The 14,538-nt window shown below is 46.5% G+C and overlaps 5 protein-coding genes across 5 annotated transcripts; 1 reads left to right on the forward strand and 4 right to left on the reverse strand.

Moving 5' to 3' along the window:
- Positions 1 to 217: 217 nt before the first annotated feature.
- Positions 218 to 3,833, reverse strand: EYB26_006184 (uncharacterized protein; the record flags this gene model as incomplete). The annotated part of the gene is made up of 5 exons (XM_054265460.1): positions 218 to 1,887; positions 1,938 to 2,961; positions 3,007 to 3,046; positions 3,094 to 3,635; positions 3,702 to 3,833. The coding sequence occupies 5 exons, from the start codon at positions 3,831 to 3,833 to the stop codon at positions 218 to 220; spliced, it is 3,408 nt and encodes a 1,135-aa protein (XP_054121435.1).
- Positions 3,834 to 4,399: 566 nt separating this feature from the next.
- On the reverse strand, positions 4,400 to 5,279 carry EYB26_006185 (uncharacterized protein; the record flags this gene model as incomplete). Its single annotated transcript, XM_054265461.1, has 2 exons — positions 4,400 to 4,764; positions 4,835 to 5,279. The coding sequence occupies 2 exons, from the start codon at positions 5,277 to 5,279 to the stop codon at positions 4,400 to 4,402; spliced, it is 810 nt and encodes a 269-aa protein (XP_054121436.1).
- Positions 5,280 to 5,831: 552 nt separating this feature from the next.
- On the forward strand, positions 5,832 to 7,377 carry EYB26_006186 (uncharacterized protein; the record flags this gene model as incomplete). The annotated part of the gene is made up of 4 exons (XM_054265462.1): positions 5,832 to 6,132; positions 6,183 to 6,529; positions 6,590 to 7,042; positions 7,111 to 7,377. The coding sequence occupies 4 exons, from the start codon at positions 5,832 to 5,834 to the stop codon at positions 7,375 to 7,377; spliced, it is 1,368 nt and encodes a 455-aa protein (XP_054121437.1).
- Positions 7,378 to 7,678: 301 nt separating this feature from the next.
- On the reverse strand, positions 7,679 to 12,307 carry EYB26_006187 (uncharacterized protein; the record flags this gene model as incomplete). The annotated part of the gene is made up of 1 exon (XM_054265463.1): positions 7,679 to 12,307. One exon carries the CDS (start codon positions 12,305 to 12,307, stop codon positions 7,679 to 7,681), a length of 4,629 nt encoding a protein of 1,542 aa, XP_054121438.1.
- A 1,227-nt stretch (positions 12,308 to 13,534) lies between these two features.
- On the reverse strand, positions 13,535 to 14,529 carry EYB26_006188 (uncharacterized protein; the record flags this gene model as incomplete). Its single annotated transcript, XM_054265464.1, has 3 exons — positions 13,535 to 13,747; positions 13,810 to 14,469; positions 14,527 to 14,529. 3 exons carry the CDS (start codon positions 14,527 to 14,529, stop codon positions 13,535 to 13,537), a joined length of 876 nt encoding a protein of 291 aa, XP_054121439.1.
- Between the last annotated feature and the right edge of the window lie 9 nt (positions 14,530 to 14,538).

Raw genomic sequence — 14,538 nt, forward strand, 5'->3', positions numbered from 1 at the left:
ATATATCTCATTGACAAATACGATTCCCACCGAGTTTTCTCTGTTTAGTCAAGTCAAGTCTCGTCTGGTCTATCCATTGACGCTTCAAAATGTTATGTCGCTACGAAGAAATATGAATAGAAGACACCAAGCAAAAGTAGGCTCCATTCGTGCATGATTGCAAGTAAGAGTAAGAGTAGATATTGGTTGTATATTTATTATGTACAAGGGAGAGGAATTAGTACTGCCACGTCTCAAAATCCCGCCATACATCACTCGCAGGCGTCGTCGCCATCTCACCACCACCTCCTCCAACGTTATTACCAAAACCTATATTCTGTGTGGAATGAGCAAACGACTCAATCCCCAAATCGTTACTGTTCAACATCCCTAGTCCCAGGCCGCCAGCCACAGGATCCAATTCAACAAGTTCGTCGGCCATGGGTAATTGCTGCCCGAATACGGCGTCCCATTGGTCCCAGTCAAAGGTTAGATTGGGGTCGATCATGGAGGGTGGTGTTGGCGCTGAGAGTGCGCCTGCTGAAGGGCTGGTTGTTACGGCGGCAACGGCGGCAGGGGTGGTTTGGGGGGAGTTGAGGGGGGAGAAGGTGGTGGTGTTTGTAGCGGAGGGAGAGGAAGAGGATGGCGATGCTGTTTGCATTATAGGGTAGGTTTGGGATGGTTGGGTAGGTTGGCGGTATGGTTGTTGTTGCGGTCGTTGTTGAATAAAAGTCTGCGGGTTTGAGCTGCTCACCATTGTCCCTGATGCGAGATTGGCGAGGGCTAGAGTTGCGTCGAGACTTTGACCATCAAGAGACGGATTTGGCATGAAACCAGCGGTAGGCGGGGATACATTGGTGAGTTGTGGTTGCGGTTGTAGTTGTGTCGCAAACATGGGCACATTCGAACGCGACAACACAGGCGACGGCCCAGCTTGCGCCTGGGATTTCTGTCTCAGAGACGAGACAACAGGATTAGGCAGTACATGATTCCTGGTCATCTCAAAGAACCTTCTATTAAAGTCTGCAACTTGTGAATCACCAGCAGGCTTCACAACAAGTGACGTTGCAGTATCTATCGGTCTTCTCGCATGAGATGATCGTTGCGTTGTACGCGTCGAATTATGACCAACTCCAGCCTGGATTTGAGCCTGCTCTGTCCATAGTTGTTGTGGATTGAGGCCAGCTTTCTGCCATGCCTTTTCGCGTAATCGTCGCATCATGTCCCATGCCTCTCGGCCACCATCCTTTAATGGCCGCGCTGTAGTGACGCCGTCTTCCCCGCCGACGACGCCGCCATCCGGTCCACTGATTGAAAATATCTTATCGATAAATGCCCTTGACCGTAGAGCTTCAGGACTACTGGGCCGCTCGTACAGATCGATCAGCATTATCATGGTGGCATGCATTGGCTGGTGATTTCCAGGCCAACTCCACTGAAAGGGCTGAAAGTCGGGATCTGTTGCTAATGCAATAAACTTTTCCATAAAGCCGTGGCAATGTCGCAGAGCACCTTGTCGTGCTGTAGGCCATATCCGACTTCTTGCATTCTTGAGAAATGGTTGGTAAGCAACACAGAACGCTTTATCCAGAAATAACGAAAGGAGAATTCGTGCCCATTTATGGAATGCCACGAGAACCGGCGTGTGATATTGTTCTGAGCAACCGCCGGGACCGTCATCGGGCAATAAACCTTGCTCAATTCGACCTTGAGGGGGAGTGAGGACGGCCTTTCCAGGAGATGTACTTGTACTTCCAAAGGAGTTCGGGTGCTGTGCAAGTGGAATGCGATTGATGAGTGAATTTAATTGGAATTGAAGATCTACAAGAATCGATCTCAATTCTTCCATATCCCGACCTGTGACTGGTTTCGTTCCTAGCTGGATTTTCATAATTCTTCGGACAGCTCCTAGACCTCTGTTAGCGTTTGACTGTATGAGATCTGACTTGATGACTTACGAGCCATTACGTATTTCCCCCTCGCGCAAAGGTAAAATACGTTGACCATCGAGTTACCATCACAAACAGTCGGATCATCAGGATTGTCAGGCGGCCTCAAATTACTTTCCACCAGTCTAGAATATTGCTCGGCTTGCGGTGTCCCTAACAACGTGTCTTTAACTTCACTGGTCTCACGCACATCCCAATAGCTCTCGTCGCAGACTAGAGGGGGTAGTCCGGAAGACATAGCAACGACACCGTCCATGTGAATGATATGCCACCATATTCTTCTTCGTGTCTCGGCTTCGCTAGATTTGATGCCGAACTGAGCAGGATCCCGGTGGAGACCCATAGCTTGAGCCACTCTTAGCACAGTGCTGATAAAAAGACTGCTCGCTAGAGGTTCCTCTTCTCGAGACAGGATGGTCTTGGTGATGAGGAAAGCAACTAGTCCATGCAAAGATGGGTTGCGTGGAAAGGATATCTTATCAAGCCATGTCACAACATGATCGTGAAGTGGGTCGCATAGTTCAGAGCGACCTGAAACATTCGGAAACTCAGCTTTAATCGTATGAATCGAAATTGTGACCGATCCGCCATGCCACATAGCATAAAGCAGTGGAATAAAAGTAGTATCAGGACAACGTTCGCCCGAATAGCTGCCATGATCGTACCAATCCCAGAACGCATAATAGGATTGTAATATCGTAGGAGGATGTAATACCGGGCTTATAGCATGGACACCAGACATGAAGCCTTTGTATAGAATATCGCTTTGCCTCCGAGTCGGCATATCTTCTAGCATGTATGGTTCGACGTTTTTATCAAGGGCGGTTGGAGATTCCCCCGAGAACAAAAGTGCCCTATTTAACTGATGGCCACCAGTTAACGATCGATACTGATGACGACCAGGTGGATAGGAGGGGTTTGTCGCCATAGGCTGGTCCACAGAGACCATGATAGCATCCGTAGCACCATCGTTGGATGGAGGTACTTCACGTGATTCGTGTTGTTCACGTAATAGTTGATTAAGTTCGTTGATCTATTTGATTAGTCAAATAATTCAAAATGGGATGGAATATCGTACCTCGTCTGAAATATAAGCCCAATATGTTGTACCGACATATCTAGATCAGGTCAGAGTAGGTTAATTAAACGTATGTACTATGCTCACCTTGATCTGCCGTCCTCGAGACTTAAATGACCCAAATTTAACCCAACAGGATCCACGGGATCAGTAGCATTGCCTGCCGGCACAGGAAACTCATCCCCGCTCGAATCTCCCGTGCGACGAGGACTCGTATCTCGAGAACTAGACATTTTATTCGACGCAGATGTCTGGGACAAAGCTATCCGCGACCCAATAGAAGTCTGTTGATCAACATCCTGACTGATTGCCTGCAGTTGGCGACTCATCTCCTCCACCGGCAAAGGTCCTTTGGCCTTGCTCAGATTCTCAATCATGCTAGTGAGCTTGTTGAGTTGAGCTGCGATGGCTTGCGAGCCGCCTTTGAAGTCTGCTTGACCCCGCTCGCCTATTGTATTTTTGGAGTCTTCGTCTGCTTCATCGACAGATCGTAGCATCTGCCTTCGTCTTTTGACGCCATGGTGATTGTGCTCGTCGTCGGCATCGATCTCGTCGTGCTTCTTTAGCGTTCCGGTGTCGTAGACGCATTCTGCTCCGTTTTTCGAACAATTTCCGCAAATCGGGTGAATCTATCATGTTAAGTTACAGCAATTAGCCTTGAACCGTTCGATTCAATCTGGACAATGAAGAACTACCTTGTCGCATTTGACCTTCCTCCTGCGGCATGTGTGGCAACTATAACTTGCGCGATTCCGAGTTATTTGACGTCCCCCGCCGACCAAATGTCGACTGGAGGACGACCGAGATTCGAGGGTGGATTCAGACATGACATATTAAGGTTTTCTCTGGAAGCGTCAAGCACGGCGCATTGTGTTGAATGGGCAGGTCAACGTTGAGTCATATGGTATGTGTGCGCTGCAGGAAATCGAAAGTCGAAGCCACAACGCCGTATATACAAGTGTTGATTTCAATTCGTTATCATAACTTCATGATCAGAAATCTCATCGCCATCATCCAGTCATCCGTTAGGAGCTCGTCTGAAATCTAAAGAGGTGGAGATACATCAATCGGAAATCCGCGGGGGTAGGTCACTCTGAAATGCGGAGTCTGACCGGCCATATGGACGGCATCTCATTGGCCAATTCTTCAACATTTCGTACTTCCCAACTACTGACCTGGGTTATAGCTCTCTTTTTGCTTATTCGGAGTCGGTTAGAGGATAAAAATTATTTTGTAGTTCATTGTCCATACATTAGCAGCTACCACAGATATACCTGCATAAGTCTATGATATCAGCAACAAAAGCAGCGCCTAACGCCGACAACCATGCAAGTCGTGAAGAAGAGGCCAGAAATAGAGTATATACAACATAAAAAAGTAGCACATACTATGATTAGGCCTTTCCTTTCTTCTTCTCTTTCTTCTTTTTCGGTTCTGCGCCACCAGACGGTTCGCCCATACCCAGCAGACCAGGAGGCATGCCCGGAAGACCTGGCATCCCGGGCATACCAGGCATTCCTCCAAGCTTTTCCATTTCAGCCATGGCGTCCTTGAAGGGGTTGTCGCTCACACCACCGCCCGAGTATGCCGGAGAGTGGATAGGCAATATCTTTCCAATCTTCCATCCTCGAGGAGCTGAAGGGGCATCAGGAAGCTTGTCTGGCATTGGTAAGCCATGAATGCGTAGTCGGAAGGGAGATTTCTCGTCGGTAGGATGTGCTTGTAGGAATTGTGCGACCAGTGTTTGAAGGTGGTGCTCTATAGATAATATCGATCAGTATGGTCCAGACGTAAAATAAAACAGCGATGCAAGTTGAGTGGAACGTACTATTCTTCACCCGCGGATTTAGAAGATTTCCATCCTCATCCTTGAGCAAAACCCGCACACGACCTGGATTCGCCCAATCCTTCGGATGCAACTTCTCGGGCTCAAAGCCCACCCTCAAACCCAACCGTTGACACGCATCCAGAATATCCCTCGCAAGCGGATTCTCCACCGCCAATTTGCTGGACACTTGTCTTCCTTCTGTGCGCGTGCGAGTCTTGTCAAAATAAACGGCGTACAAGCAATGGAAGTGTTTGGGGATTTCTTGTGGTGGTCGTGGTTGAGGGTTTGCGGCCATGCCTGGAGGAGGTATTCTCATTCCTGCCGTTGGAGGAGGGTGCATTATGGAGGGAGAGATGATGTGGTCTGCAGGCAGGAGGTCATCGGAGGGAGCGACCTCCTCTGGGTCGGAGTCGGAGAGCTCTTCGACTTGAGCGTGGCGCGACATTGTGTGTGGATGAATTCAGAGTAATTGGGATTGGAGGAGGGCAAGTGTTGTAGATGGCCTTATTACTCTGACTGTGGACGTTTGCTTAGTGCGCGCGAAATCACTTTGGTGGGGTATGTAATGAATACCGTAATATTACATGATCAATACGCAACTCCAAGTGTGAAATGCGGAGATAATTACGGATTCTTCTTGACTTTACCAGCACAGCACACGATACCATCTATGATATGGACCGCTATGAGTCACAAACCACTCTGCGCAAGGCGTCTATCTCGTATATTCATGGCTTCGACGACAATCCATCGTACTATGAATGCCGATAACGATGTATCAGCGGTACGGCGACCACAACCAATCCCATGCTCGGCATCTCCAACTCGGCATGCCGACAGCGCATTACCGGTACCTTGGCCTATCTCTAGACAGGCCAAAGCGTGATGCTATCAATAAAATCCCCTCATTCTGGGCCATCTCGACTCTTTCATTCATCATCCCCTCTTGGATACTACTGATACTGAAACTCCTTTGCATGCTTTACACCCAACGACAATGTCTCCGTCAGTAGTCCTCCATCGCCAACTCCATCAAGCGCCTGCCACCGCCCTCTCGGGCGAAGGCAGCTACATCACCGTCGAAGATGGAAGACGAATTCTAGATGCCACCGGAGGTGCCGCCGTATCATGTCTCGGCCACAGCAACGCGGAAGTAAAACAGGCCATGATTGATCAAATAAATCAGCTCTCGTACTGCCACACTGCTTATTTCTCCACCAAGCCAGTTGAGGAGTTAGCTTCGATGCTGATAGAGTCTACCAGCGGGAAGATGAGTAGAGTGTATATCGTTGGATCTGGTATGATACCAAATATCACCGTCTATGGTAAATCACTAATAGAATCATAGGATCCGAAGCAATGGAAGCAGCAATGAAACTATCAAGACAATTCTACCTCGAAAAAAGCACACCCGAACCCCAGAGAACGAAATTCATTGCCCGTAAACAGTCCTATCATGGAATAACTCTTGGTTCGTTATCCATGGGCGGCCACAACTTCAGACGTGAACTGTTTGAACCTATCTTACTCCCCAATGTCTCGCATGTTTCGCCTTGCAATCCTTATCGAAATCGTAAGGATGGTGAATCAGATGAGGAGTACGTTGCTAGACTAGCAAATGAATTGGATGCGGAGTTTCAACGTCTAGGGCCAGAAACGGTGTGTGCTTTTGTTGCCGAGCCGGTTGTTGGTGCAGTAAGTGCCCCTCCATAACCTTTGGGTTGATCGAATTATGCTTACAGAGGAATACTCTAGGCAATGGGCTGTGTCCCTTCTGTGCCAGGCTACTTCAAAGCCATGAAAGCTATATGCGAAAAGTACGGAGCCCTTTTTATAATGGATGAAGTAATGTCCGGGATGGGCCGTTGCGGGACACTACACGCCTGGCAGCAAGAAGATGTAGTTCCGGACATGCAAACCATCGGCAAAGGTCTAGGTGGTGGCTATGCGCCAGTCGCAGGTCTACTTATTGGCGACAAAGTGATCAAAACCTTAGAAGAGAGCATGGGTAGCTTTCGACATGGTCATACGTATCAGGGACATCCGGTATCCTGTGCTGCGGCCGTGGCTGTTCAAAAGGTCATTGAGAAAGAGAATTTGGTTGAGAATGTGAGGATGATGGGTGCATTATTAGAAGAGGAGTTACGAAGCCGGCTTTCGGATCACCCTCACGTAGGCGACATTCGAGGAAAGGGGTTGTTCTGGGGTGTAAGTTACTCTTTTCCATATCAGGGAAGCTCCTCGGCCTTCTGATTCCATCCTAATGTGAAATATAGATCGAATTTGTACGTGACAAAGCAACCAAAAAGCCATTCGATCCAAAACTACAACTGGCATTCAAGATCCAGGGCAAGGGACTCGAAGCCAACCATGGTATTTCACTGTATGGTGGTCAAGGCACGGCTGATGGGATTGCGGGAGATCATATATTGCTCGCGCCGCCTTATAATACTACGAAAGAGGAGATTGTACGTATTGCAGAGCTTGTGCAGGGTGTGCTTGAGGAGGTCTTTGGTGAGTTGGATGAGGAAACAGTTATCTAGGCACCTATATATGTATAGAGATATGGATGGTGATCCCAATTTGTCAAAACATCCAAATCAATCTGCAGATTCATCAAAGGTATGTGTTTCTGCGAACCATGTACATCACTCACCCACCGCCCAAGATGCGGCTTCCTGATAGCTGTGTTGAGGGCAATTACCTAGGTTCCCAGGTTTAATCTCGCTTCCTCCTCCTTCCGCTTTAAAGGTTCCCCTCAACTCATCCACTCAGACTCAACTTCAAAATTCAAAATATGGAGATCTGGTCTTAATATAAGACGAAGATTAACTTATCTCTAGCTTATCTAAATGCAGAATGTTTTACTACTTCTAAATCACCAGACTCTTCACACATCTGACGAAAGATGGAACTTCCAGAATCCCCAGCGAGCAGCGTCTGTACAGAACCCTGCTCAACAATTCGTCCAGAGTCCAAGACCACAATATGATCATAGGCAGCGATAGTTCGTAGTCTATGGGCAACGGTCAAGACAGTAGTTTTGTTCAACACGCTTGCTTCGAGGCTTGCCTGTATTGCAGCGTCAGTAGCATGGTCGATAGAAGCCGTTGCTTCGTCAAGGACGAGGATTCGCGCGCGACGCAGTAGGGCACGCGCGATGCATAAGAGCTGACGTTGACCGAGCGATAGAACATCTGCTGCATGGTCCAAACAGCTCACCGTCGGCCCCGTATTCATTGTATTGATCTGTTCGAAAAGATGTACTTGGTGAAGCACCGATATCACCTCATTGTCTGTGTAGCGCTGTAAGGGATCAAGATTGTCACGAATCGTGCCATCAAAAAGCTCCGGGTTCTGGGGTACAATAGCAATAGCCTGGCGGAGCTTTTCAAGCGGTAAAGTACTAATATCAACGCCATCAATCTCTACACGACCACTTTCCGCTTCGAGACATCGTAATAATGCCAACGTCAAAGTGCTTTTCCCGGCACCTGTCCGGCCTACAATGCCGATGCGTTGTCCTGGCCGCGCCTCAAAACTGATCTGGCTCAATGCAGGGTTCAGGTCCGATGCATATCTGGTCGTATAATCTATGAACCGTATTCCGCCTTGTGCTGGCCAATCTGTTGGCATGTCGTAGATGGCTGTTGACCTTGGCTTGTAGTGCTCTTGCTCAACTTTGCTATACTCCAGTATTCGGTCCACTGAGTTCAAGTTTTGTTGTATGAAGGCGTATACCTGAACAAGCCACATGATGTTCTCCGTAAATGTCGTAGAATAGGTAAGCACTAAGCCTGCACTGCCGAAATCGATTGATCTAGGACTCCAGAGAATAAAAGCCGCTGTTGAAAACGAAATCAAAGAACCCAGAACCGTTACTCTGAAAGTGAGCCACTCTTTACCGGCACATTGAAGTAAATATGGCTGATTGAGCCTGTCAATGAACTTCCGATGTTGTGCGGTGAATATTGGTGTTTGATGATATGCTCTAATACTAATGTAGCCGGACAATGTTTCGCCAAATTGTTGGAATAACGGAGACCTTTGAACAGCCTCAATTCGCTTGAGGTCTCGTGCTCCGTTGATATAAACGGCCAAGACGAAGTAGTACGCCACGCAAATAAATGCTGCGACAACAAGGAAAGCTGGGAGCACGATCGATATAAACACCACTACCATTGCTATTGTTGCGACCAGCTGTAAAGCGCTGATCGCGAATCCCGGTATAACTTGGTCCATCGCCTCGACATCTTTCGAAAAGCGATTAGTGATTTGTCCCGAGGGTACACTGTCGAAGAATTGGAGCTTTGCATGGAGTACCGAGTCTAGTAGATTTTCGAATATGGAGGATGATGCTTTGAGCGAGCCGTGGAAAGTTATGAGATCTCGTATGATCGTAATCAATGCGTATAAACCGCAGAGACCGGTATATACGGTTATGTAAAACCAAGGATTGACCTTTACGATCTCATTAGAGTTTTCTCCTTCCCCGTTTGTTTCTGCCGGTGTTTCTCCCCTTAGATCCTGTGCCAGATCAGATTGTAAGGCCCATTCCTTGATCCACAGAGTTGTCCCCAGTGAGGCAATCTGCTGTAATGCAAACAGGCCTAATACAATGACCAAGAAAGATCTGTTGCCCATGACAGTCAAATACCTTCGAAGAACATATGGTGAAACTGCGCCCTCCGCCTTCGTCTCTTTGTAAGTACCTTTCTCATTTGATGTTATTGTTGACAATGATATTCCATCCAGCGAATCTGTATCTAGTGAATTCCTTGAAGCGTAATTAATGACTGCCGAATTGCTGCTATCCGTGATAATAAGAGTTGATATCGGGCTTTCCGGTTTTCTTTCAAATATATCAGCTTCCAAAAGTCCGGATTGGACGAGTTCTTCTGGAGAGCCTTGACCCACTACATGACCGCTGTCTAGCATTACAACGTAGTCACTGCATGGTATGGTCAGATGTGTATTGTGTGTAGCCATTACACAAGTGCGACCTTTCATCAAAGGGCCCTTTACAGCACGGGAGAATATATGGCTTGCCGTATGAGAATCTACCGCACTGAGGCAATCGTCAAGAAGGGTGTATCTACATCTGCTGTAAAGTGCACGTCCTAAGGCAACACGTTGCTTCTGACCACCGGACAACCGCACTCCATTCTCCCCGCAAAGAGTCTGATCGCCTTTATCTAACGCAGCAATATCGGGGAAAAGCGCAACTGCATCAAGTACTGCTGCATAACGCTGACTGTCGAATGGCATGTTGAAAATGATGTTTGAGCGTATGCTTTCGTTCATGATCCATGGCTCCTGTGGACAATACGCTATGGCCTCCGTAAAGCCAATCGATGGATTGTCCACACTGTCGTATGAGGTTTGTGGTAGAAAGATCTGTCCGTTTAAGAGGTCCATTTCTCCGAGGAGTGCAAGCAGTAGGGAGGACTTCCCAGATCCACTGGGGCCACAAACTATATTCAGTGACTCTGCCTTAAACTGAACGCTCATTCTTTCCAACCGAAACGGTCTGCTGCTGCTAGATGAGACGTCGTCTAATGGAATATCAAGGTCTCTTCTGGCTTCACCATTTGCTTCCGCTGCGGATACTGATACTTTCGTTGGCCAAGAAAGTGTAGCATTGTCGAAACCAAAATAACCGAACTGATCAGACTTTGAGATTTGAAGGTCTTTCCTCCTTTCTTGTTCTTGCAAAAATTTGTCAATTCGACCCAAGGAGACATGCGCTTGAAGCAAAAATGTAATTGACGCGGCCATTCTGTCTAGCGGGATCCGAATGATACTGAAAATAGCCAGAGCAGGAAATGCAATAGAAGTTTTAAGCGGACTATCCCATACAACAGCATAAAAGAAACACGTTATAATCGTGACGATAAGCGGCAGAGAATGAAACGTAGTTGCATTAATCGACCACCATATGAATCGGGAGCGCAGCTCGTCAACTTCTAGTTTGCGCTTTTGCATCAAGCGTTCTCTAAAATGAGATTCCCAGGCTGAGTACTTTACTGTGTGAATATTATTCAGAATTTCATTGCCGCTCTGGATTCGTGAGTCGCTTGCCTTTAGTAGCTTTGCCTGCACTTTCATCACGCGCTGAGATATGATGAAGTTGAGTGGCAGTAGGCATACCATACACAAAACTCCTAGAACGCCGCTTATACCAAGGATCTTGTAGAGTAGCCATGTTCCCAGACTTGTCTGAACAGGAAATACCACCCAAATCAGATACAAACTTCCGCTCATCCCACTCACGTGTTCGACGTCTACTGACATGAGGTTGAGGATATTACCGTCCGTAGCGTGGGATTCGGCTGTGGACTCCCCATTTTCAGATAAAGCGTGCGGCGTCATCCTTTTGCGTAGCGACTTTTCGTAAATTTCGTTTATCAATATAGCTCGTAGCTTAGCGGTCATTCGATTGCCCATCCAATCACATCGACTACCGGCAATGCTAGAAACAGCACCCGCAATGAGAATACCAACAGCACAGAGCCAACCTGTGCTCTTAAGGATGGTTTCGGGATATTCAAGATGTTGCAGAATGGCTCTAATTAAGACAGGTGGTAGGAGAACAAAGAGACTATTCAAAGCTGCCCAAGCGCCTTGTCGTAGCATATCATATTTGACGATTCGGTAAATCCTCCGTAAAAGAGGCGAAGTGGCTGGAGTTGTAGCTTGAAAAGTGGAGATGACCATATTAGATTTTTGGTTTTGAGAAAGTTGATACAGGTCTGAGACCTCCAGTGTGGCGCGAAATGACTTCCACACTAGGCCGTTGAGCCACGAAAAAGTAAGACGAGAGATTATGCTTGCTGTGTCTTCTTTGCTTACATCCGAAGGAAACGTATCAGCACCCTTGACCTGTCTTGATACTGGTGACCTTGGAGCACTCCAGTGACACAAACAAAGCACGGCAAATACCAGAAGACGCAAGAGGTTTGCAATCGTGACAAATAGTACTGTCCTCTGAATAATAATTGCATGGTTAAGTATAACCAGGGAAGCCAACTGAATTGCGCAAAGCACTATTGAATGTCGGTGTAAGTCATGGCTGGTACTGCTGCCATGGAGTGTTTTTCGCACTAGAGCAAGGAACAAAATGTATGCGGAAGATAGTGCGGAAATAAAAATTGCTAGATGGTCTGCGGTATCTTGACTGCCAACCAGGAGGAAGACATTGATGGTTATATCAGCGATGATTGCGGCGATTTCCAATTGACTAATCGTAGGCGAAATCGTCGTAAAGTAATCCGTATGAGAGGTTTGTTGATCAAGTGCGATTTGGTTACGCAGAGTTGTCTGTGACATAAAAGGATATACCTGCTTAAAGCTGTATATGGCGATCGAGACGATACATGTCACGAGGGGGACAATCTTGCCGATATAGTTGTTGACCACACAGTCTGAGACGTGACCATCGATCCAAATTGGATATGGGCATATAAAACTCATCTTGTGTTCTCAATTGTCTATGATGAGGCCGATCAGCTCAAAAGAAAGTCAAAAAAGTTGGTCGTTGGTCACGTTCTGACCGACAACAGAAGCACGTGATCAACTTTGCCCTAATCCGCAGAACTTGGGAAGAAAGGGTTCGTTTGTCTGATTCCACGTATCGCTTTTGCGAGTTACCAACAATCTGTATTTCTTCAGTGCAGATTCATATTGAATGTAAATTTACTCTGGGGACCTTTGTTGCTGATTGGACAGGTACTGGACTTGGGGAGTCAATCCCGCCAGCAAACACAGGTGAAGGATATTAGAGTTCACCACCGGATTGTGATCTGTCTTTGCTCGCCCCCAAATTGTTGAGCCAGTCTGTAAATATCACGCAATCGTTCACAAGAAACAAACTTTACCGTGAGTATTGCCTATTTATGGAAAGGAGGGATCACCGTCTTGCAGATACCTTCGACCCGAATATATTTGGATGATGCGATTGGATTAGAGAAGTTGTCTTCCCTCTCGTGATTGTCATCCTTCTACCAAGGAACGTAATTAAATGTGGTATAAAGAGGTGCATGTGGGTTTCTTGATCATTCTAGTACTGCTCAGGCATCGACAACGGGTGTTATTTTGGTTTTTCTGTACATACGGCTCTATGTATTGTAATACTAGCCGTTATTTTTGTTACCTTACATCGTAACTTTTCAAAGCTACTTGTTTCTGAACCGGACCAAACTTACAGCCCCCAAATTTAAATTGAAATATACTAGACCATTCAAACGGTATTTAGTACTGACATTGGCTAAATACATGCAGACACCACACTTCTTTCATACAAGCTTACTCGATCATGCATAATTGAACTATATCGAGGCATTTCCCTTGTCCCTACTTGGATAAGATGCTTCAAATTTGGTACACATCGAAATTTACCAAGTAACCATCTGCTGACACATCTAACAATTTTAAATTCTGTGCCGTAAAGGCTTTGCACTGATTTGGCATTGACGGGCGCTCGTCATAATTTTAACAATGATACCATAAGTAGGAAGTCAGAAGAAGCTATATACGAGGGAACTCGAATTGATCAGTGAAGTCCGGAATTAGCCTGTACAGTCAATTCCGCACCAGCATGCACTTGCTTCTTGGCTGGTGGTATGTAGACTTCGAAACTGGCAAGATTTCATAAATCAACAGTACCAGTAGGATATGAAGAAATTAAGTGCATGAAAATTGTTATTCCGTAAAAGTCCTCAGTCCGTCTCCCAGGCCACAATGACTGAACGAATCATTCAATGACTCTCCGGTGGCCTCCAAGAAGCAAGCTGAGTTCTGACTTGCGAAGCTTCTTAGAGAATCCCAATTTTTGCATTTACGTATTTGGCCATCCCCTACTTTTGTGGTTCCCCATGTATATAGAGGTGTCGAATCTGCATTGCACATGACTACCTAATAGAAAGTTAGTTATGAATCATGCAGTGTACGGGCGTTAAAAGCGTGAGTTGACATACTTGTAGTAAAGAGTCGAAGCAATGGTCTATGTGTCGTGCTTGGTGCTCTGACAGTGTTGTTGGAGACTCTAGACTCTCTTTCAACATTTGCCTCATTACCCGTAGACAATGTACCTCATGGTAGGCTTCTAGCAAGTATACTGCTTGGCTACCATTGTTGGGTCGAGCCATGGTCTCAGGCCAATTCTGAGATTTGGCCCATTCCTGGTCAACAGCGATCAAACCGTGAGTCCACACTATAGATTCCCACATTTCATCTTGAACAGTCTGATCTTCCGAGCTGTACATTGTATTCCAAAAGAATGGCTTGTATTGGACTGGAATAACAGGGGCAGCGGCGTAGTCTAGAGGTGGTTCTTGATCTTTTGACTGGGTTTTCTCTTCATGAAGCGTACAGGCTGACGAGACTCCATCTCTAGAAAGGAATATGCCACTCCAGATGACATTTGAAAGTATTAAAACAGTTGTGACAATGTAAAAACAGATAGAAAGTCGTTTCCCCTGGATGCTATATGTCGGGCCGTCCTTCGAGTTTCCATCATAGTTTGTATATTGAGGACTCTCGTGGTCTATTTGGCTCAGGGGTGTGTATAATTCTCCCTTGGTCATTTTGGAAACATATAGAATGTACCAAGATGTGAGAACGTCAAGTAGAACACCCTGTCTAAAACATGGGTTTGACGTTAGCTCTACCTTACAATGCTCTCTGAATCTTACCATGTGAAAGGA

The sequence above is a fragment of the Talaromyces marneffei genome, chromosome 4 (assembly GCF_009556855.1).
Source record: "Talaromyces marneffei chromosome 4, complete sequence".
Taxonomy (NCBI): Eukaryota; Fungi; Ascomycota; class Eurotiomycetes; order Eurotiales; family Trichocomaceae; genus Talaromyces; species Talaromyces marneffei.